The 26,046-nt window shown below is 34.1% G+C and overlaps 1 protein-coding gene across 3 annotated transcripts; it reads left to right on the top strand.

The window, feature by feature from the left end:
- Nucleotides 1-210: 210 nt before the first annotated feature.
- Nucleotides 211-26,046, top strand: LOC128164388 (QRFP-like peptide receptor). Of its 3 annotated transcripts, none has more exons than XM_052828178.1 (4): nucleotides 211-578; nucleotides 10,197-11,162; nucleotides 25,218-25,436; nucleotides 25,752-26,046. In XM_052828178.1, the coding sequence occupies exons 2-4, from the start codon at nucleotides 10,335-10,337 to the stop codon at nucleotides 25,998-26,000; spliced, it is 1,296 nt and encodes a 431-aa protein (XP_052684138.1). In that variant the 5' UTR covers nucleotides 211-578; nucleotides 10,197-10,334; the 3' UTR covers nucleotides 26,001-26,046. The 3 variants fall into 3 exon arrangements, with proteins under 3 accessions (XP_052684138.1, XP_052684137.1, XP_052684135.1); XM_052828177.1 differs by lacking the exon at nucleotides 211-578 and adding an exon at nucleotides 6,715-6,870; XM_052828175.1 differs by lacking the exon at nucleotides 211-578 and adding an exon at nucleotides 6,982-9,632.

The following is a 26,046-nucleotide window of genomic DNA, read 5'->3' as shown; positions in this document are numbered from 1 at the left end:
ACATTCATTTACTAAAGGTTTGTAAAACAATACAAAGTAGGCTCGGGAAAATTCAGATTTCTTTAATTTACAATGTAAAATTTATACCAAAAAAGAACCTCGACTCCCCCTTCCGACATAGATTTCCCTCTCATCCACCCCCTTGAAAAAAAATAGATCCGCGCATAGATATTTCCATTTGGCGGCGTTCAGTCTATAAAACACTACATTTGTTTAAACAATATTTATTGAGTTTATCATTAAGAGGTACAAATAATTTACAAAGTGTACAATAAGAATGGGAAACAAGCCAAAAGGCTTAAAGAATTCCCTCTCTTAGGTAAGAGAAATGGGAGAGGTGCAAATTACATAAAAGAAAAAGCAGGAAGCTCATAGTGTAACCATTTTAATAAATTACCCCGTATTCCTAAATAACTAAGTTTATATAGGAGACCTTTATACAATACCTTGTCGAATGCTTTGCTTATATAAGAAAATACTACCCTTATCACTTTGCCTTAATCAACACCCCGATAAAAGTCACTGGATATACTAAGCATTTGATTAACAGTGAAATCATTAGGACGGAAGAAAATTGAGTAAGTATTTAACAATGCATTTTTTCATACACTTCCCCAGGTCACTGGGCAGAGATATTGGTATATAGTTGCTCGCCGTGTTAATTGATGCTTTCTTATATAGTATACTGGAGTTACATTTCCGATTTTCCATTGATTGGGAAAAGTAGAAATTGAAGAGAAAGATTGAATAATTTTGTAAGAGGGTAAGCAAGTTATGATGAAGCTTAATAGAAAAACATTAGATTGCCGTTAGCTCACCATTATTATCGTAGTTTACGGTTTGGTCATTTACGTGACAGAAATAGTCATTGAATATATTTGCTTTTTCAACTTCATCATTTAGAGGTATTCTATTAAAATTAATTTTTTTTTTGGGGGGGGGGGGGTACGTAGATTTATTACAGTTTTTTTTATGTTAATGTTTTAGAATTACTAACTTTTTGTTTAACAATGACCACCATTCGTTTTGTGATAAATTATTTGATTTTAGTTAATTTTAACTAGTTTTAAAGTAGTACTTTTGTTTGGCATTCCTTGCTTTATTTACGTACAAAAATTAAATTATTCGTTTCTTGCCTTTCGATAATTAGCCCAGTCAATAAATAGCTAGCTTTATCTTAACTACCTTCAAGGTCAATCTCGGATATGCTTTCCGAGCTTGCCAGAAAGGCCTGAGAAGATACGATTGCTACAAAACAATACCAATGGTTCTTGAAAAATTTCACCTCGAAATTGAAATTACAGTAGACACAAAACGCGCCTAACACGACAGTCTATAGCCTACTTTACATTTATGAGTAAAACAAAAAATCTGTAATATTTTTTAAAAGGCATAAAACATATTCTACATGCAAATTTACTTTTAATTCATAAAAACAAGCATAATATTAATTCTATAAAAAAAAAACACCATACCGCAGAAACGAAGTTACAATATTTAAATGTATATCAAATAAAACTACTGGCTCTATAAAGTACTGAAAGTGCCATTTTTTACTGATAATTTCTTATATTTACTGATACTGTACTGTTATTGCTGAGAATTGCTGATATTTACTGATAATTTTACTGTTGTTACTGATAGATATAGGGCACAGTTTATGAGCTATGCCATTGCCGATGTGAAGACCACTCTAGATTCACAGTTCTAAATTGAGACCCCACTCCAGCACAATTCCAGTACACCAATGTGCCTTCCTATTGTTAATTAATCAATTCAGAAATTTAAACCAATGTGTTAGAAATCTGCGTCTGTGTTTTATGATGGCTACAGCGCTAGCTCGCCAATCTTTTTAAAAGATAAGCTTACAAGTACATCCAAGGGGGATCTTTTGGACGAGAAGTGATGGACCTTATTTGGTTTTTTTTTAGCTCACCTGAGCTAAAGGCTCAAGTGAGCTTTTCTGATCACAATTTGTCCGTTGTCTGACGTTGTTGTCGTTGTCGTTGTCGTCGTCGTTGTTGTAAACTTTTCACATTTTCATCTTCTTCTCCAGAACCACTGGGCAGATTTCAACCAAATTTGGCACAAAGCACCACTAGGTGAAGGGGATTCAAGTTTGTTCAAATGAAGTGCCACGCACTCTTTAAAGGGGAGATAATTGAGAATAATGGAAAATTTTATGGTATTTTTCAAAAATCTTCTTATCAAAAACTATTCTGCCTGAAAAGCTTAAACTTGTGTTGAGGCATCATCAGGTAGTGTAGATTGAAGTCTGTTCAAATCATGGTCCCTGGGGGTAGGGAGGGGCCACAAGAGGGGGATCAAGTTTTACACAGGAATATATAGAGAAAATCTTTAAAAATCTTCTTCTCAAAAACTATCAGGACAGCAAAGCTCAAATTTAAATGGGAGCATCCTCAGATAGTGTAAATTCAAGTTTGTTCAGATCATGGTCCCTGGGGGTACGGTGGGGCCACAATTGGGGGATCAAGTTTTACATAGGAATATTAAGAGAATAACTTTAAAAATCTTCTTCTCAAAAACCATTAGGCCAGGAAAGCTCAAATTAAAATGGAAGCATCCTCAGGTAGTGTAGATTTAAGTTTGTTCAAATCATAGTCCCCGGTGGTATGGTGGGGCCACAATGGGGTGATAAATTTTTATACAGGAATATATAGAGAAACTCTTTAAAAATCTTCTTTTTAAAGACTATTTGACCAGAATCATAGTCCCTGGGGGTAGGGTGGGGCCACAATGGGGGTATCAAGTTTTACATACGAATATAAAGAGAAAACCTAAAAAAACTTCTTCTCAAAAACTATTAGGTCAGTAAAGCTCAAATTTGAGTGGAAGCATCCTCAGATAGTGTAGATTTATGTCTGTCCAAATCATGGTCCCCGGTGGTAGGTTGGGGCCACAATTGGGTGATAAATTTTTATACAGGAATATATAGAGAAACTCTTTAAAAATCTTCTTTTTAAAGACTATTTGACCAGAAAAGCTCAAATTGGCGTGTAACCATCCTCAGATAATGTAGAATTAAATTCAAGTTTGTTCAAATCATAGTCCCTGGGGGTAGGGCGGGGCTACAATGGGGGATAAATTTTTATATATAGAGAAAATCTTTAAAAATCTTCTTCTCAAAACTATTAGGCAAGGGAAGCCAAAATTTGAGTGGAAGCACCCCCAGATCGTATAGATTCAAGTTTGTTTCAATAATAGTCCAGGGGTAGGGTGAGTCCACAATGGGGGATGAATTTTTACATGATAGGAATATGTAGGTAAAATCTTGAAAAAAATCTTCTTTTTAAAGACTATATGGCCAGAAAAGCTTAAACTTGTGTAGAGGCATCCTCGGGTAGTGTAAATTCAAGTTTGCAAAATAACAGTCCCTAGTGGTAGGGCGGGGCCGTGATGGCGGTTTGAATTTTTACATAGGAATATATAGAGACAATCTTTAAAAATATTCTGGGAAAGTTTTCAGTCCTAAACTCAGTACTTAGTGTGAAAGCACAGGTTATGCAGATTTAAGTTTGATGAAACCATGATTCCCTAGAGAAAAGTGGGGCCACGAAATGGGGGGGGGGGGGTATATAGGAATAGAGAAAAATCTTCTTACAGGTACAACAACAAAAGGGGCTTGGTATTTACCAAAAAAAAAAGTGGATAAAAATTGGCAGATTTTCAATTTTTTTTAGCAAGATCTACTGTACTCTGCTGTCAAGATATTTTGATACTGTAATGCTAATTTGATCAGAATTAAGGCAATTGTTGCTAAGGTGAGCGATGTGGCCCCTGGGCCTCTTGTTTTAGTTGCAGTCTTTAATATTATATATTCAGGTCTTGGTTACGCAAGCTAGTTTAATAATCATAAAAGTTGTTTCGAAATGACCAAACTTTTCAAGCAAAAGTTCGAGCATATGAATTGGGCAATTTTAGAGCACAGGGTCAAAGGTAGCATATGTGACTTGGAAGAATGTTGTCGCCCGCCCCAGAAAAATCAAAGTTTTCTATATTGTTTATTATTAACAAATCTAGTAATGTTTCAGAGTTTACCGTAAAATGTGTAAAATCTGTGATAAGTTGTGTCATTCATGTATCATTTTAAAATGATATAATTAATTTTGGAAGTTATTAAGTTGTGAGGGTTATCATTGAAGTCCCCTAATAAATAAATCCCCAATAAAGCTACATTGTAACTGTAATTTTATATTTGTTTTCTCCATCTATCTTGTCGAATCTGTAAGTTGTGAGTTTAAATCCGGTAATGGTTTTTACAATATTTACTCATGTAAGAAAGAGAATGCATTTTAGGGCCAAAAATTGTAAAAATTCGAAAATTTAAAACTTTGACCATAATTTAAATACGATGTTTTCGTATCCTATGAAAATTTAGTCTTTTATACCTCAATTATGCCTTTGAATATTTAACGGGTCAATGGTTTTTATCTTTGAATGACATTTACGACAACATTGAAAATTGCTCGCCCCATGTTTAAATTCTTTATTTAATTTACAAAAATGAAACAGGCATGTATAATTTCGTTCAGTACATTGCATGTGGACGCGTAAATTAGATATTGTAATTAACTAAATCGGTTTTGCTTTATTGTAAAGAGCATTCTTTTAAGTACATTCGGAAAAGCCTATGGATTACAATTGCTAGGTCTACATGAATGATGTAACGGGGCAGGAAAATTTTAAGCTTACGAATTTCGACAATGACGCCGTGAAACTTCTGGTTCGAGAATTCATCAGTGTTAATGAAACAAACGTCCTCGGAAATCGACCCCTTGCGTTTTACAATTATATGATATTAAAGGAATTTATTACGAATATATTATCTTCTACCCATCAAGATACTTGTATTTAATAAAGTTCTTAATCTGTTTTGTTTCTCACGTTATAATTTGTTTTTGCAGTTGGGCTTAACACTGGAGTCAAAACGAAAATATCAGCTTATAACGCAATTTCATAACGACAACCTACAGAGCTACCAAATGTTCATTAGCATGGTTAAAAACAGTGTACTAGTAGTCGGTTATAAAAAGTTTCAACCATGATGTATTTAGTGTATCAGTTACAATCCATTGTAATTATGATATTATTCATTGCGTACAATCAAGTGTATAGTGTACCACCTACTATTACATACTAATTGTATTGTTTATTATACGATTTGGCATCATAACAGTAACAATAACTTACGATCAGTTTAAATACCAGTATCATATTAATACGATTCGGTATACTAGTAGTTACTGTATCATTTTTATAAGATCGTGTTAATTACGGAAACATTAAACATGTAATACGGTCCGGTATAGTTACGGAATCATTCATATAACACAATTATTATACAATTATTCATTGTATAAGCAGTATATACATAGTATACTTAATGTATCATTTATTATACGATATACGATCCAGTAAAATAACAGTGTAATTATTATGGAATCCGGTATAATTACAGTAGAATTATTATACATGTACGATCCGGTATAATAACAATATCATTATAATACGATCTGGTATAATTACAGTATCATTATAATACGATCCGTTATAATAACAGTATGATTATTATACGATCTGCTATAATAATAGTAAAATTAGTATACGATCCGGTATAATAATTGTGTAAAATTATAATACGATATACGATCCGGTACAACAACAGCATCATTATTATACGATCCGGATTAAATTTTGTATGATTAAAGTAAGTGTAATTTAGAATACGGTCCGGTATGTAACGGTATCGTTCATTACAAGATTGAATTGAACATATTTTATTGATTAAATCAAATGGATTAATAGACACAAGTTCTAAATAACTTGGGTAGTCTTCTCCTTAAAGATTCGGTATCACATCTTTATCAATAAAAGATCATTCTGCCCAATTTTTCTCAGAATTTTATAACAGCATTTTAAACATTTGATACAATGCACAACACATTTATCCTATTAATAGCAAACATCAAAACCTGTACGGATAATCATTATTATTCACAAAAAAATACGATTGCTCGAAATGTCACTTTTATTAGTTTCTTACCGGTGAAGCCGGAGAAGACATACAGTCTTTATCGCTGTCGTTTTCGTCTGTCTGTCAGTCATTCTGTCTGAACTTCGTTTTCCAGACTTTTTTCGTTATGGTCTGGTGAATTGATTTGAAACTTAGTGTGTAGCTTCAAAATGATAAAGATCAAGTTAAACCCGTCACTTTGCATCAATAGGTATTTAAGCAAATAATTCTTAAACTGGAATCGTATATTCGAACTGGTTTGTGCTACACTCAATCAGTGTTCCAATGACCAAGTAAATCAACTTGAGAAAAGAGAAGATGGGAATTTATTATGCAGATCCAACTGTAACATTCCGTCAATCAGAGCAACCATTACCTTTCGTTAATTCATAGTCTCAGTATGCTTGTTTTGAAAATACTATATAGTATTTGTATGGAGTGTATAGACCACGGTTTCTATGACATCATACGTTTACCTTTTTCTAGCTGCTACAGGAATTCTTATTGACCTGACCGTGTATGAGACCATGCCCCTCGTATAAAAGTAGTAGTTAATGAGATGAACTCCTAGGGTTTATAATTAGCCTTCGTAGAGACCAAAAAAGCAAATGACCGCCATGCCCCCAGCAGGTAAATGAGGGGAAATCAGAACATTCATTTACACTCATTTTATTCTTCAACACGTGGCTCTAATGAGAACGTAAGAGGAAAAACAATAAGACGGAGTTGTGAGTCTTATTGAGAAATTCCTAGCCCTCTACATTCCATCTACCATTAGAAAACTTTACGTCAAGGTCGTTAGTCGTGATCTAGCCGATCCCAGATCAAGCCTAAAGGTAGGTCTTCGATTTTTTAATTGGGGGGGGGGGGGGGCTGTTCCGCCACAGTATAACGTCATGAAAACCGGAAGTAAAAAAAATCTTAACTGCTTTATTAATATATAAAAAAAAAGGCGAGGCGTAATGGAATCGAGCAAGTGACATTCTGATACAGACAAAATATAAGACATTGGCTAGAAATATAGGAACATGCAATGTGAAGCCTTAGGGGCGAACGGAGTTTTTTCCCTTAGTACCAATGCTTTCTCAGATCGACAATTACGGGAAACGTACCTGGGGCTGATTAAGTTTAATTACGTAATATTCATACTATCATGAGTATTTTTACGAGGACTGGAAACTCAAATGAATGAATTTCTAGCGAAATTAGAACGCAATAGCTTACAGTAAATTATCTTACTGAAATTTTGAAATATGGTATATATGAAAGTTGAACATCCTATTTTCTCAACTAGGATTGAGAAAAAGGAAATGACACATGGTAGGCCAGATATTACAGAAAACGTGTGCAATTTATTTTCATTCTTTAATAAAGTATGGTATTAGACGAGCTAAAGGCGCGATGATAAATGATTCTTGTGGAATATTTGACAAACTGGAAAAACCCCGCAGGACAATTTTCGTGGAAGATTGCATAAAGTGGTCGGTTGTCGCTGCGTTCTTTAGAGAGATAAAGTGTCAAATATATCCACACACCGGCAGGAATTAAAGTGATAAAAATTATGAATATTCCATTCGGGATGATGTATCAATGCTCTTCGTTACTTCGCGTAATTTGTCCGCTAATGACGGAGATATATTTCCAGTAAGTGGCCTTCGATATGTATTTTGATACAGTTATCCAGGGTTGGTTTGAAGCTTGGTTAAGATTTTGCATGTGTCAGGAGTGATTATCTTGAATCCTAACCCCCTGCACGCTCCTCTTCAAATTTCACCCCAAATCTGTAGGCTTATTTCTGTTAGATGTTTTGACACAGCAACCACAGGACATTTTATCCTTCTTTTATGGAGTTCGGAAAAAAACAGAGATTCATTGAACCCAAAATTAAGAACGTCTTAAGGGTTGGTATTTGTTATATGATAATTAATTTCAATGAAAAATCTGTTCAAGCAAGTATAATTGTCGGCTAGAATTAGTGCATCTGTGGTTGCCAACAGAAATGAGGTGAAGTGTTTCAAGAGAATACGCCAAAGGTCAATGGAACTATTTACTGTACCTACAGATACATACATACGAAAGATGCTAAATTTTGTAAACTAATGGAAAACGATTAGCCTTCTATGTTAATTATTTTCAAAAATAATTTTAATGAAGTCTTTTACTGTTATGCGATATAACAAACCAGTACTTCATATAAAAATAATTGTGTAAATTAAATAAGGACAGTGTTAAGGCATAATTATATTCATGATGAAATCTATTTAAATATACTATAAGTATAGTTTTTTATCAGACCCATTTCAAAATATTTCATATAAATAGATTTATTCTGGCCAAAATCTTGAAAGATATTCGTTCCAATAATCCCATGGCCATCGACCGATTTTGATAACCAATTGCAGAAAGAATCACTTTGCAGATGACACTGTACTTGTAATTAATTGATAACAGGTTCGAAATGAAAAAAAATGTCAATTCCTTCAACAAATGCTCTGTAGTCCTGTTCGTTTCAGTGTTAGAGAGTAGCACACCAAAGATCGCTAGCCAGTGACGTAATCGCAGGCTATTTCTGAATAGCGGTGGCAGCAGAAGCTCGCTTCTAACAAGCTTCTGTAGTGGTTTTGACAGCAACACAAAACCTTCTAGCAGATCGAGATAGCGAATGATGACAATTATATAACCTGTCGATGAAAGCATTTCTATAACAATATCAACATTTTTTCGAAACACCATATGTAAAGATTAAGAAAAAATGGCGAGTTCATGACAACTCTCATAAACAATGTATGATGTCAGATGTCAAGAAAAATGTTCCGAAATGATATGAGATAAGATTTCACTCATTGCTGACTTGCTTTTTCTTCACCTCGATTCAAGAATCGTGTAGATCTAAAATAAACTAATTGGAGAAATCCGGTGGTTTTTTCTTTACAGCAGAGATTTTGGTTGAGAAAATGAAATGAAAGCTTCGAAGGAGCGTCATTTCTTAGATTTCCGTTGGCAAAATGCTTAAGTAAGGTCATGCAATCGAAGCATTTTGTTAATGGCGGACAAAATGCAGTGTTCGTAGAGACAACCACTTCAAAGCATTCCAAAATAATCACAATTCCGTAATTTCAAGACTCTTTAAGACACCTCAATTGATGAAGCAATGACTTACCTGTCTCCACCAACATAAATGTACTTTAAACTGCAATCCGCTTCAATCATGAATATGTTACGTTTTTCTAAAAAGTATGAATGCGAAATGGAATTGAATATTTAAATGAAATATTTTATGTCTTTAAAATTTATAGAAAGTAGAAAGTATATCTGTATTATCTAGCAGACATGGCCGATATAGTTACCCAGTATAAGCTGCGGTACACAATTGTCAAATCATATTACTGGATGGGTCTACTTAGAGCTTGTTTCTGTACAAGCAGATAGCGAGCGTGCGTTCAGTTACTAACATTGATTCCTTGACAAGAGAGCGGCTAAAGCCAACCTCTCTTGTATGTACGCTACAACATGAATTGTATGGAACTTAAGTTTCTCTGATCCTTGGGATAAATCGTGCTCACGAGTTCAGGTGTCCAATTAACTCGGAACAAATAAGGTACCTTTTTATAAAAGTTTTTATTGATTAAAAAACCCCAACATGTACGTTAAAGATGATTGCAGAGTATAAATATATCTTTTAATTTAAAAATTAATGATGTTGCAAGAGACAAGTGCCTGTCATCGAATGTTTCAACAATTGGAAAAACAATGCATAATGATTAAAAATGTTTAAATTGCAGTATAATAATTCTTAACTGAACTACTTTCAGTTAAAATCCAGACGTAGAAACAAATACGAAATAACTTTTTCCTGAAACTTGCAGTCGCTGTCGAAGAAAAACACATTCAAACGACGCTGTTCTAATGATCCGTTGGAAGTTAATTTATAATAATTTACGTTGCTTTTGACATGGAAACAATCAATTGTATCTTCCTCTGAGATTTTTTTCTTTGGTGACTCAAACGCAAAATTTAAAAGTCTCTTTAGATGAATTGAATAATTAATGGGTATCATAAAAGTAGACACAGTATTGTTATGACAATAGCAATCATGCTCGTTTTTCGGGACAAGTCTCGGCAATTTCTTTCATTATTTATACATTTTGTTATTTGATTACAGATTACCGACTATTCTGCATTACGAGGAATGTTGACAAAAGAAGGCAACTTGTTGCAGTGTTTCCTTTGACGGCGTTCATGGAATATCCTTGTTAATCTTGCGAATGGAATTGTGAATAAAAATCGGATATTTAGTTGAATGATATCTTCAGCAAGAAGTGAAGTTATGGCTGCAAACAGTTCGGACTATATCTGGACGACCACGTCAAGTTGGGATATAGTGGACATTTCTAACCAAAGCAACTCCTCCATATTGGCAACGCGTCTCTCTGATTTGCATCATGTAAGTCCCGTGAACCCCTATCACCCATTCGCATGGCCATTAGAGGTAGCGGTTATATTCATCATTCTGTATTCAATGACAACGTTATTGGCCATTATTGGCAATATAGCAACTATTATTGTTTTCACGAAAGGTAAACGGTCAAAAACGGATATCAGACCCTTTTTATTAAATCTGGCGTTTTCGGATTTAATCATGGCAATATTTTGTATTCCGTTTACATTTACACACGAACTGTTAGGTACTTGGGTGTTTTCTAGGCCCATGTGTCCGATAGTCGTATTTCTACAAACTGTCTCCGTTTCTTCAAGTGTCTCAACCAATATGGTGGTTGGTATTGACCGTTTTCATGCAATTGTCTCCCCTTTGAAATCCCACAATGCAACATCTCGATCAAAAATTATTATATTGTGCATTTGGATATTTGCTGTATCTTTGAGTGCTGTTCAGTTGAAAGTGTGTGAAACTACAAACAAAAACGGAAGTATGCGGTGCGACGAGGAATGGCCGACCGACGGATTAAGAATCGCGTACTCTGTCATAGTTCTGATGCTGACTTACGTTATTCCGCTACTGATTTTGACTTTTACTTATTCCATAGTGGGCTGTGTGTTATGGAAACGTAAAACGCCCGGAAACGCCGACGCTCAGCGAGATTCATATCAAATAAAATCCAAAAAGAAGGTGAGTATAAATGTCGACTGCCTTTATCGGGTTATTCTAGTGAACAGGATTATAGCGAAAACATGCACACACAATTCTCTCTCTCTCTCTCTCTCTCTCTCTCTCTCTCTCTCTCTCTCTCTTATTGATGATATATCCAGGTGGGCCTTGTCGTTCCAAATTTCATATCTCGAAAATACGTTGTCTGTAGTATCATAGGCAATAAGTTAAAGAGCAATTTAAAAAAAAATATTTGTCTATTCTATTCACTGGTTTCCGTTTTTTTCAAAGTTCTAGAAAACTTTTACATCAAATAAAAGTATTTCCTTTGCCTTGGTATTGAAACAATACAAATACATGTTCAAAGGTTCCTCTTGCTTAGATAAGCCTATAATAAAGATACTTGATTGAAAGTGTTTGTGATTATATTGCAAGGGAAAATAAACAGCCATTTGTTCATCTCGTAAGTTTGTAATTTGAATCCTTAATCTGTGTGATCAAATAATTCTAGGATACCTGGAACGCGTACCAGTAGAATAAATGAGGACCGTGTGTTGACCCTGGGTTTATATATAGGTAACAGGTTAAAGCAGCTAAAAAATCCAGCGATTCCGGAATTCTTTCTTATTAAATCCTCATCCCAAACCTTACACTGACCCCTGCACCAGTGCAAAACCGTTTGGTTTAATGGAGAACTCTTCCTTGCTGGATGTTTCAAGAAATCTCAATCTGCAGAAGAAGTTGTTAATAAATAAATCGCCATGAGATTTTTTTCTAATAAGCAATTGGTTCTTTGATAGTTGACTGATTTTACGGGGATTAATACGAATTAACGATTGACAGTGCGTTCAAATTCATTATCTTACGTCAAACATGCGTGTACCCTTTCGGAAAGGGTAATGAAATGTCAAGGAGGCCTAACTGTTGATAACTAGAAAGGCGAATAACTACCTTCTGGTTTGGATAAACCAAAGACAACCAAACGTTAATTGTGCGCTACTATCTCTGTATTTCAATAAAAGGTTCTGTATTGAAGTTAATTCTTACGTTTTGATTCACTTCAAAGTGAAGAGAAATAATATGATGTGCATCGTTAAGCAAAGTATGGAACAGACTAAGCCTGTATTGTTTCCCGAAATATTCTAATACATGGATACGCCGATGTGATATGCAACGCTAGATTTGAATATTGTACTGTCTTAAATTCAGAATCTCTAAACATAAGGAGAAGAGGAAATGAGAGATTTTTGAGCCGGAAATGAACGTGTTCTAGACTCATATATGCAGAAAAAAAGAATTTCGAAGAGGTCTATTTTCTAACATAGAATAGCTCCTTAGAATATATATATATATATAATGATCATCTTTCAAAACATAATTTGCTCTGCTGAAAAAGCTCTATTTCTTGCTGACTTCCTTTGCCATCCGATATGTTGTGATGGTTTTGATGACGTCACCATAACTAGTTATTTGGTTAAAGTACGTAGTCTATTTTTGCCAAAGAAAAATCAAATGAAAACAGAAACAATCGCAAAAACCAACCGATGAAGTTGTTATATTGGGGCCTCGGTTATAGATCTCTGCTGCAGTGTGGTATTATATTACAGCACTTGTTACGTTGATAATAAGGCCGTGGACATTATCATCCAATATTAAGTAACAAAGAGTCAGTTAACATCGATTAACCCATAAATTAAGTATAATAATGCCCTGGATTTTTTTTTCTAAAAGCAGTAAAGCAATTTATTTTGGATTTTTGATTTTCTAAAGCGAGTTTTTTTTATATATATGTATAATAAAGAAATGCCACATTTAGAATGCAGTTTTTGGTATACTGATATGGTTTATGCTCAAAAAAGATTTCATTAATGTTCATACGAGGTGCATTTTCTCCCTAAATCAATCAAGTATGCATTTAAAATTAAGAAATTTCTCTAATCAGAAATGAGAGATTTTTGAGCCATAAATGAACGTTTTCTAGACTCATATATGCAGAGAAAAAAATATTTCTTATCTAATGGCGAATGTATATCTGTATTCAACTTAAAGACAATGGAGTGTTTGAATCCTTTATAGCTGGATAAATATCAGGATTTTCAAGTTTTATATACATGTACCTGTTTTGATTCTTTTTATAACCAAAGAAACCTCTGTAGAAAAATCACATCGTCGATTGTTTTCCTTTAGTTTATTTGACGAGACACCCTAATGGTACTCATATGTTAAACATAAGTTGATTATATATGAAAGTGCTGTCATTTGTCCTAAGTTTAGTGAGTCGAAGTGAACTCTTTGGTCACCATCAGTTAATTTACCATTTCGGATTCGGATGAAATAGTTCTCAAATTCTTTATTTCATTTTCGCAAAATTGTTCGATAATGTTAATCACGCAATACTGATCACATGATATTCCTCGTTTTCTGCCATTTAAAATTTCAAAAGATAATAAACTGTGCAGGACGTGTATAATTAGGCATGTTTGATAACTTGTGAAACTTAGTATTTTGTCGTCTGATATTCATTTTCCGTCTTCATTAGCAAATTGTTTACATATACAGTATTTATAATTCTCTGAGATCACATTACAAAATACACGTTAATCACTGACCTCTTTCGGAGAGGAATTAACTCCACAGTATATAGGAACATTTGCCAACATCATATAACCCGACTATCACATTGTACATAGGACATATGGGATTACTTCCCCAAGTGCATAGATAGCAGAATGCATTGACACTCGGACTGCATAAATCTATATTTCTATCGACAAAATGGTTTTAAATAGTTGTCAATCATATATTGTGAGTACGTTTACATTTAGATCACATGACAACGCTTTCTGAGTGCTTTTCTGTTTTCCCAATCGTAAGAAAAACATCCCTATATCGTTCTCTGTTCCCAAAAAAAGTCAAAAGGACTCCGAACAAGTCCCTTGGGAGAAAAATTAGATAAAATACTTTCCGTTAATGGATTTTACCAGTCTGTTACCATCTTTTCTCGACATACGGGATATTCTGAGTTTTGTTTCGTTTTGTGTAAATTCTTCAACAATGAATGCCTGCGTATGACAAAAATTGAATTTAGGAATATCCATAAATCATGAGTGTTTGCTTGTCTGTGCTACTGTCATAATGATAAAGCCTTGCTGTACACTAATTAATTGTGTCTATGTAGATCTCCGAGCAATGATAAATGACTGGTAAAATCGACATGCTGGCAGTCTTGAGAGTTCCACTTGGGACGCCATTAACGGTATTGTTAATCCGGTCACAAGTTCCCCTTCATTCATCATTTGTGGATTCAGAAATCAAATTAGATTTTAGCTTGCGAATCCTGTGCATGTTAAGTTCTTAGAGGCTAGCGTATCGTACATCGGTGTATCACGATTACGCCCCCTTTTTGCAACCGTTGGTTTACATGCAACCTTTGATGTGATAGAACAAATATTTACAAATATAATGATCTGACGTGACGCAATCGATGTAAATCATACGCATGTATTCAGATTCACCATCTCAATATTGTACTCTGCAACAATCGAGGAATTTAAAGTTTTTGACTCCAAACTGCTCTGGTTCATGACCAGTTGCTTATTATAAGACAAAGTTGTAATTACGTTGGGGAAATTCCAAAGAGAGAGAGAGAGAGAGAGAGAGAGAGAGAGAGAGAGAGAGGTGTACTTGTTTATACAAGCATGTTTTTTTTCTTAATCAGAAGATCTTAAATGTATCTCATTGTAATCTGAATTAATTAAAAACAGGCATAGAAATTGAAGAATCAACAAACTATGCAAGATAGAAAAAATTGCGACACCTGATGAATCCTGATTTACCGTCAAAACCCCGTAAATGATTTTTTATGAAACAAAAAAGTAACTCGTAAGTACCAACACAGAAAAAGATTAACCCGAGTCTGCATACCAAAGCAACGAGTCCGCCGGTGCAACATTATAGTCGGCGCATTTTTATATGTTCATGTATATTGGTATGAAAGAATTAAGTTATGCTGCACGCCAAGTACTAACATCTCAAGGAGACGTGTCTACTGTACCGTTTTGGGACAATCTACTGATAAACGTAATCATTGAAGAATTTGCCGCGAATTTGTATAATGTCTTTTGGCGTGCGCTAGAAGGTTTGTTGGGAATTCAGATAATGGAAGATTATCACCATTTTTATGTAAATTTATTTGCTCTGATTTAAGGTTATTTGTGTCATGTTTGTTCAGTCAATTTACAGTTATGGATGAAAACAATTTACTGTTTTATAGAATAGATTTAATTTTCAGTAGTTAACCGCTATGAACTGCCATCTGTACTCTGATTGCTGTCTTTGTTCTGACATGGTTTTCAAAGCAGAATAAAATGTTATGGCAGTTTCCACAATAAAACAAATGATTCAACAAAAGAAACTGCATGGTCTTTAAGTATTGCTGAAGTGAACATAGGCATGTGGTACAGGATTTAGCAGTATGACGTAATCGATACATTGAACAACATTATAGATTACTTAAATGCAAATTTCTTTTGAAAAAAAGACCATAATTTATTCTTTTTAAAGGTAAAATAAGACCAAATTAACCTTTGGAAACGTTTTGATTTGCCTTCATTTGACGTTATTACTGGTTTCAACAAAACAATCTTAGTTTTAATCTGATATAGTTTGTTGCGTAACGGCGATTAATTGGAATTGAATTGGTAATGGCAAAACCTTGTGCAAATAGATAGAACGTTGCCCTTTGTGTTTTTTTGTTCGGCTATTTTGACGGAAACCCCCCGAACATTTAACTCCTAACATTAAGAACCCATAAAGCGGATATTTGAAGCCTCTTGAAGATCGCACACAGACTGCAGTTAACTAACAATAAAAAGATCCCAACATAACAGTTTAATTGCAGAACTCAGAAAAAACATCGCTTACTCCATTGAGAAAAATACTATAAGTACAAGCGCTGTTTTATCTTCCTGTTCTGCTAGGAGACTTGGTTTTGTAGAATGCCCTGCGACTGCAATATGTACACCAATAATTATGACTCTGTATTTTTCGTGTTCTTTTTTATGAATCTTAATGGTTGAAATTCCAACACGTTTCACAAACCCTAAAATCGCATTTTTTTCTTTAACATTAATTTTTTTAACATTTCTTCTTAATCGGGCAATATTTACATTCATTCTTATATACTTATTCTCCAAATACGAACCTGTGAACCTGTGTTTGTCTCGTCCAGTCCTTTTAGGAGGACTTGCCATTTTCTACATTGAAATGTCCAAAAGCATAACTACATTGTAATTGACATTTTCTGAAGCAATGTCAAGAATAAGTTTAAATATGAAATGTTTACGTTACGACTTTACATTTTTTTGTTTTTTTGTTTTTTGGTTCAGCAATGAAATCATTCTGATTTGTAATTTTTACTAAAACAAGTTTCTGTAGAAATAGAACACCTTGTACATGCATGCAGCTTACAACAAGTGCTATCATTATATGGTTAATGTTAGTTAGAGTTGGACCATTTTGTATTACCCCGCTCTGATTTGGAGGTTATCACATCGATTTGTGTTAAATTTCGTACTTTAGTGATTCGATAATGGCATAATGATTTCTTTAATTAGGTTTAGATCAACTAATTTGGCTGATAGCCATCAACTGCCAACTAAGATAGGAGCCAGTCCAGTTTTTAACTTTACCCATCAGAATCTCTTAGTGACTTCTTGTGAAAACATCCATTTAGTTTTGAATTTAAAATACTTTTAAAAATTGATACAATCGATAATGTGTATTTAAATTTAACCATCTTGTCCGGAATTTTTTTTTTTTAATTTTCTTTTATATATTTTTTGTGTATTATGAGCTGATCAAATACGGTCGGGGTGATCAAATTCAATAAAGCCAGAAGGGCTTTATGATAGATATGATCACGCCCGATCGTATTTACTCACCTCACAACATTCAAATAATGATTCTTTATTACCTATATTTATATAATTTATATAATTTTCAGCAGTTGTACGATTAAATATCATTTAAATGGTCATTAATGAATTGGACTATACATTACAAAATCATGTCGTAGTGTTATTTCAGACAAATACACTGGAAAATATCAAAACTGTATTTATAAATAAAGAACTAAAATATTAGTTAACTAAATAACATTTGATATACACAATTAGTGAAATTAAGTGAATTGTCGAGGGTCTTTTTTGTTGAAATTGTTATTGATTTGATATTGTGAAAAGGTATAGTAGGTATAGTTTAATTTATTTCAAAAAAAAAACCCCTTAAAACACAAGCACTGTAGGGTAACGACGTCATTGTATCGTCCACTCAATAGAATTCTGAATAGTTCGTACAATCACAGTAATGCTTCGGCACAAATTAACGGACCACATGTAGCGGTAAATGTGATTTTTCTTTGCTTCGTTTCTTGCTATCAATGGATTGTTCGCTAGTTCTATCTACGTGGATTTTTTGTGTCCTCCTTAAATTGCATCTAATGATGAGTTAAATTTGAAGCGAATCGACTAAGACTCCATACGCAGTATCACAGCATGGAATCCGTCCGTTCCCATTAGGTGTTAATTATTCTAATCTAAGACCTGGTCAAGGACCGTTCCGGATTATTTGATGAACATGAGCTGATGATGTCGCTTCCTTGTTAATTTGTACAAAGAGTGTTCTTATATTATTTACTAGTATAATGCTTTGAGGGAATAAATGAAATGAAAATGAATTGATTTTTTTTTTAATTTAAACGGTTGTTATGACAATATTTGAACATCAATATTTGTGTACGACAATAGAACTTTGGAATTACCAATGATAGAACAAATACATATTGTTTTCCAAATAGTAGATACACATACGAAAGACGAATAGGGCCACATAAAAAAAGATTTTTATCTCGTAATTACGAGAAATGATCTCGTTATTACGAGTTAATTATCTCGTTATAACGAGAAAAGATCTCGTTATTACGAGTAAATTATCTCGTAATTACGAGAAAAGATCTCGTTATTACGAGTTTATTATCTCGTTATAACGAGAAAAGATCTCGTTATTACGAGTTAATTATCTCGTAATTACGAGAAAAGATCTCGTAATAACGAGAAAAGATCTCGTTATTACGAGTTAATTATCTCGTTATAACGAGAAAAGATCTCGTTATTACGAGAAAAGATCTCGTTATTACAAGAAAAGATCTCGTTATTACGAGAAAAAATCTCGTTATTACGAAATTTTTTTTATATAAATGGTGCATTTTTGAAAACACCTTCAAGTCTACTGGTTAACTCCTTTTCTTTCCATAAACGTTAATTCAATTCTGATTAATGATTAAATAACACCGGACATTATTCATTAATTTTTAAATAAAATAATCGGATTTGAGATTTAACTAATATGAATTAGTGGAAAGAACTTCATGTAATTCTCATTTCATCTTATATATTATAATCCCACTCTGAAGTAAATACCAGGTAGCCCTTGTCGTAAAAACACAATTCTATTGTTACAGTTGACTTTGTAGTTTCAATCATTGATATACAGGATTTACCTGAATTGTGTTCATACACAACCTATATGTATATTGAAAATAATTGATTTTGTATATCAACATTTTTGAGTCTGAAAACAAATTACATGTATCCTTCTAATCAATATATAGTTCAATCAATTCATCAATCAACCTGCTTTGCTCCTTCTTCTGAAATTTCGTTAAAACTGATTGGTCCGATTTTATATCAAATTCTGTTTATGCTACTAAGCGATGTAATGATAAGTATGTGTATAATAAAAGACATTGCAGTATTTCATACACTTGACATAAAAAGAATAGAATAATGAAACGCGCCATTTTGAAAAGATCTTTTCTCGTAATAACGAGATCTTTTCTCGTAATTACGAGATAATTAACTCGTAATTACGGGAAAATTAACTCGTAATAACGAGATCTTTTCTCGTAATTACGAGATAATTAACTCATAATTACGAGATCTTTTCTCGTTATAACGAGATAATTAAGTCGTAATAACGAGATCTTTTCTCGTAATTACGAGAAAATTAACTCGTAATAACGAGATCATTTCTCGTTATAACGAGATAATTAAGTCGTAATAACGAGATCTTTTCTCGTAATTACGAGATAAAAATATTTTTTAATGTGGCCCTATTCGTCTTTCGTATACACATCATAGGGTCATGGATTATGGTTCTGAAGTAGAATTTTATGTTGTTCATGATTTAAAGATTTAAATAGTTATAGCTTAAGTACTGAGATATAATAGTTGTGGTAAATTGCTTTTCGTAAAAAAAAAATGTTAAGCATTGAGGAAAAGGCTGGGTTTTCTATGGGGAAAAAGGATCTATGTAATACATCTGTAGAAAATAGCTGTTCCATAAATAGCCAGTCCTCTTACATCCGATACTGCTCTCAATAAAGCACACGTCGTGTTCAAATTAAGGTCTGTCAAATTATTTCACATTATCAATGTGTTCATTAAATTACTCTGGTTAACCTGTACAAGGAATAAATACATGATAGGCTATCTGAGGAATCTTTTTCTCTGGCTTCTAAATAATTGTTTTCTAAGATAATTACATCACACAACAGGTTCTTTGGTTAGACTTTTAAATGGTTTTGTTTTCAATGGTGGGGGGGGGGGGGAGAGAGAGAGAGAGATAGAATTGTCAACTACGTTAACGTCATTACAGATGCAGAACAAAAGTTCCTAACAACTTGCTCTCCCTAGGAGTATCAATAAAATGAAAACAATCAAGTCAACCATCCTTTTGAAATAGGAATCTGTATGATACAGTTGTATCTCTTTGTTTTACTGCGTGGAAGAAAATGGGAAAAGTACATGTTACAAAAAAAAACTAACTTGACGTGAATTGCACTTGTTATTTTAGAAGTTTAGTCATAGCCCTCCCTAGAAGCTTCCTTTTCCTTCTGACATTTCAGAATATGCACTCTGTTTTTAGACAAGAGGCCCGGGAAATAAAATTTTAAAAACTTTGACGTTACATCCAATTATTGTTTTCATCAGAATATTTTCCTAAAACTTCTATCAATATCTATTTTGTATAACACAATCTGTACGAAACTTGCTTGGATGTCTCCTCTGCAAAATCTCTTTTAAAATGACTATAGAATTCCATCTTATGATTTTGAGCAATTAAAATAGATTTCTATCAAAGCCATCCATCATTCATTATTTCAGAAAAGAATAATAGAACAAGCAGCTAGTTGAAATTGTCTCATTTTTGGTCTCAATTATGAAACGGTACATTAAAGAAAATACACTGTAACTGATGTTAAAAAACAAATTTTATCAAAGGCAGAGTTTCTTTCGTTGCACTACTTTCAGCTATCATTCCTTCGATGCCAATATAAAATCAAAGTACTGAAGTACTGAAAGCCGGGCTCTTTTGGTGTGTCTTTAAGCATAGTAAAGACTGAAAATCTCTCTCTCTCTCTCTCTCTCTCTCTCTCTCTCTCTCTCTCTCATGCTTTTAATGTCGGCAAAGCGTCAGAGAGCGACCAAATTTTGTAAGCGGCTATAAACAAAAAATATCTATCTAGTAGAAAAAGGTTCAACAGTTGCTGCCTTGAATTTTGCAACAAGCGTTATATGTTCAATCCCCATTTCTTCGACGCGCAGCTAAGTAGTTCATAGAAATTCATGCGCATTGCATGTGTCAAAAATGCATAGTCTTGTTTTTAAAACACGTTATTAATAAGAAAACTAAAAAAGATAGACAATTCTCTCGAAATTAAAAAAAGAAAAGAAACATAATGCCGACATTTTTGACAAAACGTGGCTCTTTGTGTAACAATTTGGTATAGCGGAAGCTTTTACTTTGACGCTGTTTGGTTTTTTGTTTACTTTTGAAGTTGTGCCATTTATAGTAACATTGGCGATTTGCCTGCCTACAAAAACAGCGAAAGGCACAACTCGCTAGCGTCAATGGATATCATCCTACTTCTTACTTTTTTAATAGTACCTATACTGTATGGTCTATCCAGACCAGCTTTAATCGTCCAGGCGGATGATTTCGATATCAAGATCTTCCTCTGGAATTCCCGGAAAGCAATGTCTGGCACGTTCCATAGCCCTGGTCAGTCTTCTCTGTGGCTTTCTACGACTTGTCGAGATGACATTGCTCACACTAAGTCAGTGGAGAGAGAGATAATGAGGAAGAACATGGCACATTGTTGGAGCTTTGTGTGGCATCTTCCAGAGATGTGGGTTTCTTCTGAATTTTTATCTTTCTCTCAATGCGAACCTTCCTTCTAAGGTAATTTTGAAACCTTCAGAAATGGTATAGGAAGCCAGACTTTTGTCGAAGGTCCATGTCTATAAAAGTCTCGCATTTTCCCCTGTCTTTGACAAAATCTTGTGTTTCTTTGTCTGTTGGGCCGAAAACTTCTCGGAACAAGTACAACAGACGAAAAGCCTCATGAAGCGGGACACTTTAACATCCTTTTTGTTGGTGTCCATCTTTGATATTAAGTTTTGTTGTTCTATGTCCACAATGTTGAAACCATGAATCTTTTATGACGTCACACTCAGTCAAATCGCAACGTTACAAAGACGCATTACTTTGTCACCGAGAAGCTGGTTATGGTCGCCGCTACGTTTTTTGTTTTGTTTTTTTTAAGCCTATAGCTTGTATTTTTAAAACCATCACTGTCCAAGAATTCTAGAATTGCTTGCAATATTTTTAAATTCATTAAAGATTTCGTTTATTTTGGAAATGAAACTTTGACTATCCAAATGATTAAAAAATTAAATTTAATTCTTGCCCATTTTTAGTGTAACCGTCGCAAGTAAAATACTCTTTAAGGAACAAGCGGGAAAGTAAGCTTGATGCTTTCTTATAAATAGTTTTTAAAGAAGTTTAGAATATATATGATTGTAAAAGGTGGCAATTTCTGAACAATCGTTTAAGCCAGTTTTCAAGGATTGTAAATATTTTATTCCTGCTTGAGGTAGTCCTATATATCCATTATTATGATAAATAAAATACTCTCTCTAAGTTGTTTGTTCCATATAGCACCTTACGTTATATATAATTAGGTAGAATGTATTATATTATGGTATATTATGTACTATTTTTTTATTGTAAAAAAAATATGATTACTCAGTATATAGCGTCAGATGTCTGTGGTTCGTTCTATTTGTTGTTGGTGTAGCTAAATAATGAAATGTACATGAACGTGGGTTTAACGGCATGCATTTAAGAGCCTTTCATATGCAAACAAGAAATGACATGTATTAACAAAACATTTTTAATTTGCAAAATTTTAAAAAATTTTATTCATAGAACCATATAGATGAGACCACGCGCAGCGCATCAATATGAATCAGGCGCGGGACCGGATTTTAAGATATTGATTCTGATTCTCATTACACGACACATGCGTGACTGTGTGAATATTTGCTTCGGTGCTTGAGAACAGGAGCCCCCCCCCCCCCCCCCCCGCGATTTTGACCCCCAGGGTAGACTAGTTGACACTTTTTTTTTTTTATAGAAATCCCTTTAAAGTTGTGTATACAATATATATGAAAATAAAATAAACGATTTATTTAAAACAACCCCAACCTGCATATAAAAAGGCCCTACAGAAAGTCCAAGGTCTTGTTAAAATGGTTCTAGATCGTGTTATCTACCGGGTCAATGTAAATTTCACTGTACTGTAACAAATATAATTATAGTATCGAAACCAGATGGGTACATATTTTGCAAATCTCCCAGGAAGTTTGTTTTTCCATGCAATCTGAACGAGTTTTACATTGAAGTACATATCAATGGAATTGCAAAATGTTTTACATGAAAGATGGCCCTGCTTCAACGAGTTCGAACGCTTCCCATACTTATGTTCACATAAAGAATCGTTCCTTTTCTTTGTACAAGACGAAGATTCCATGATATCTGAAGTAAATTGACTTGCATTGTGTTTTGTCGGCGAAATGGAGCGCGCCTCTTCCCCGTGTAACCTGGCACCAGTATATAGGTTGTTAAAAGTATGTACGCTTTGAAGTCACGGTGTCAGCAAGTTTAAGGTGGATATAGTCATTTGCATACTTCAAATAAAGCACAAAAACGTTATTTGATAAAGGATGTACAATAAAGGAGCAAGGGCAAATATTTATACCGGATGCAATCTGTAAAATCTAAACAAAGGGGTTGTTAGGTCAGCAAACAAACGCGTTTTTGGTTCTCAGTAATGAAATTAAAATAAACAATTACAGCATGCTTATTCTTATTAAATACAATATGACATTCTCCATTTTTTCTTTTTTTTTTCTTGGGGGGGGGGGGGGGGACAAAATTTTACTTGATGCCATGATCTCAACTGATACACTTCGCAGACACTTCCTTAATCTGTTTCTGAAAGGACTTTTTTCATTTTCTGTAGATTATTTATTGAACTAAGTTATATGATAATAACATTCACAGGCGTATATAAAGAGAATAGTATTTGTATAGTAATTAAGAGACAAATTTAAAAGACGTCTGTACATTGGATAAAGCTATCCGAAACAAAGCTTGAAGCTAAATCTGATGGAAACACCGAGATCTGTCGGCTGCTACAACTCTGAACAATTTAACGTAAAGATAAGGCAGCATTTCCAGTTTGATTGCTTTGTTATTATATTACCTGGCTGTAATGTCAGTATTAGCTGTTGTATAGGATCAATACTTACTTAGAAATCTCTCTCTCTCTCTCTCTCTCTCTCTCTCTCTCTCTTTCTCTCTCTCTCTCGTTTTTCTTTTCGGTCTATACATCTGCCGATTTAAAAGTGCTGTATGGTCATCATGATCAATATATATTCCTGTGTAATAACGTTTTGTATTGAACTGAGGTTGATTCGTAAAATAATGTTGAATTTTAAAGATAGTGGTTGTGGATATCTTCCTTAATGAGGTAAAAGAATTGTAGCTTAAGGCTAGAAAATCATATTAATTTTTTAAGTGGATCTCTTGTAAAAGGATAATAGGAAAATATTTAAATACAGTATCTTGTCATATAAATGCTAGAAGCTTCGACTTTTCACTGCCTCCAAAACAATACATACTCTTTTACAATCTAATTAGATTGTCTCTTTTATTCTTTAGAAAATACATGTAAATATACAAGAGGTTTTTGGATAATCCTTTTTTATTTAAAAATGTGATTTGTCTACACTTTGAACAGGATTCTGCGAAAAACGTTTTACACATACTGTGGTTTCATTAATTTTCAAGGGTATTAATTTTCGTGGATAAAGTGAAAATCAAAGTTTCAAGGATACGTAAATTCGTGGCCAATGACCCTATCAATAGAAAATGTTAATAGAAATTACACTTCAATGAACATTAAATTTCGTGGATCAACCTAACAACGAAATCTACGAAAATTGGTATTCAACGAATATTGATGAAACCACAGTATACAGAAAGGAGTTTAGCGTGGTCCAGATGAAAGATGTGGTTTCTTTGTTTTGATACAGGAGAGATGGGCGACACAATAACTATCGTGACAACTTTGTTGTAGGCGGACTCTGGCCCACTAATTATCTTACTCCAAATATTACAATGACATAATATTTGAAAATCCTTGGAGCAATACATCATTTGTCAATACAAACTATAATCTCCTTCATCAAAACAACTGCAAGGGTTCAGAAATCAAAAACAACGATGGTAGTATGAAAGAGAGCACAAAAACAAATGAAATCTTCCTGGGGTTATCCTTTTCTCAATAATACGAAGAGGACTTTTTTCTAAAGAGCGGGACAATTTGGTAGAATATTAGCTTGTTCGTGCTAGCTGTAACTAGATAGTTAATCCTTTAGCTCGATTGGTAGAGTGTTCGATGTACATGCCAGAGAACCTGGATTAAAACCCAATCATACACAATATCTGTCTCTATTACACGTAAGAATTTCAGAACTAAATGTACTTTCAAACCAGTACCATTTAATTGCGGATACTAGAACTCGCGGTCAAAACAGGCTTAGTACCAGCGCCAAGACCATTGTATCCTACTCATTAATTAAACTGACCCTGTGCCTCTGTTTACAGGTGGTGAAGATGCTGATCACCATTGTCACCTTCTTTGGCCTGTGCTGGCTGCCTCTGCACTCCTTCATTCTGGTTATGGAGATCACCAACATGGACAGGTGGGCGGACAGTGACCTCCAGAAGGTCCTAGGGCACCTCTACTTCGTGGCCCACTGGTTGGCCATGTCCAATTCCTTCGTGAACCCAATCATTTACGGATTTATGAATGATAATTTCAGGGTAAGCTACGTTATTATTCAGGTGCGGCAGAGCCTTTTTTCTACGAGTAGATCTGTTCATTCAAAATTACATTGTTGTGTGTAGGTGTGTTATTGTGTGGGTGGCTATTATCTTTATGATCTTAGTGTTAATATATTATTAATATCTCGTTGAAAGTTTGCGAGAGAGGAAGGAGAGCAGGAGAGAAAGTTTTGCTTTTATCAAATTTCAAGTATAAGACATCGTACTCTTAAGCTTTGTTGCCAATCCCTTTAAAGGTCACCGCAATATATGCAAGTATAAAACAATACATAACTAGATTTGGTTTTTTTTCAGTATGACTTGCGAGCACTCCTTTTCCAGCTCAGTCCGTGTATCATTCGACATTCAAGAGGTCGTCATAAAGTGGTCAAGAAAAAATCCCGAGGAAACGGGTACCAACTGTATAAATACACGTGTGCTAACACTTCAGACTCATGTTCTTCGAAAGACAAGCCGTTTGGAAGAAGCCGCACGCAAGTTACAAAATTTGGAAAAAAGACAAAAACTGAGGCGAGCAGGAAAATGTCGTCTGCGTCGTGTTAAGTTTTCTTTTTATAGATATTCGATTAGAAATAAAATTTTGAATTGG

The sequence above is a fragment of the Crassostrea angulata genome, chromosome 10 (genome assembly GCF_025612915.1).
Source record: "Crassostrea angulata isolate pt1a10 chromosome 10, ASM2561291v2, whole genome shotgun sequence".
NCBI classification, from domain to species: Eukaryota; Metazoa; Mollusca; class Bivalvia; order Ostreida; family Ostreidae; genus Magallana; species Magallana angulata.
Note: the sequence above shows the minus strand (reverse complement) of the source record. Positions and strands in the feature narration are given on the sequence as shown.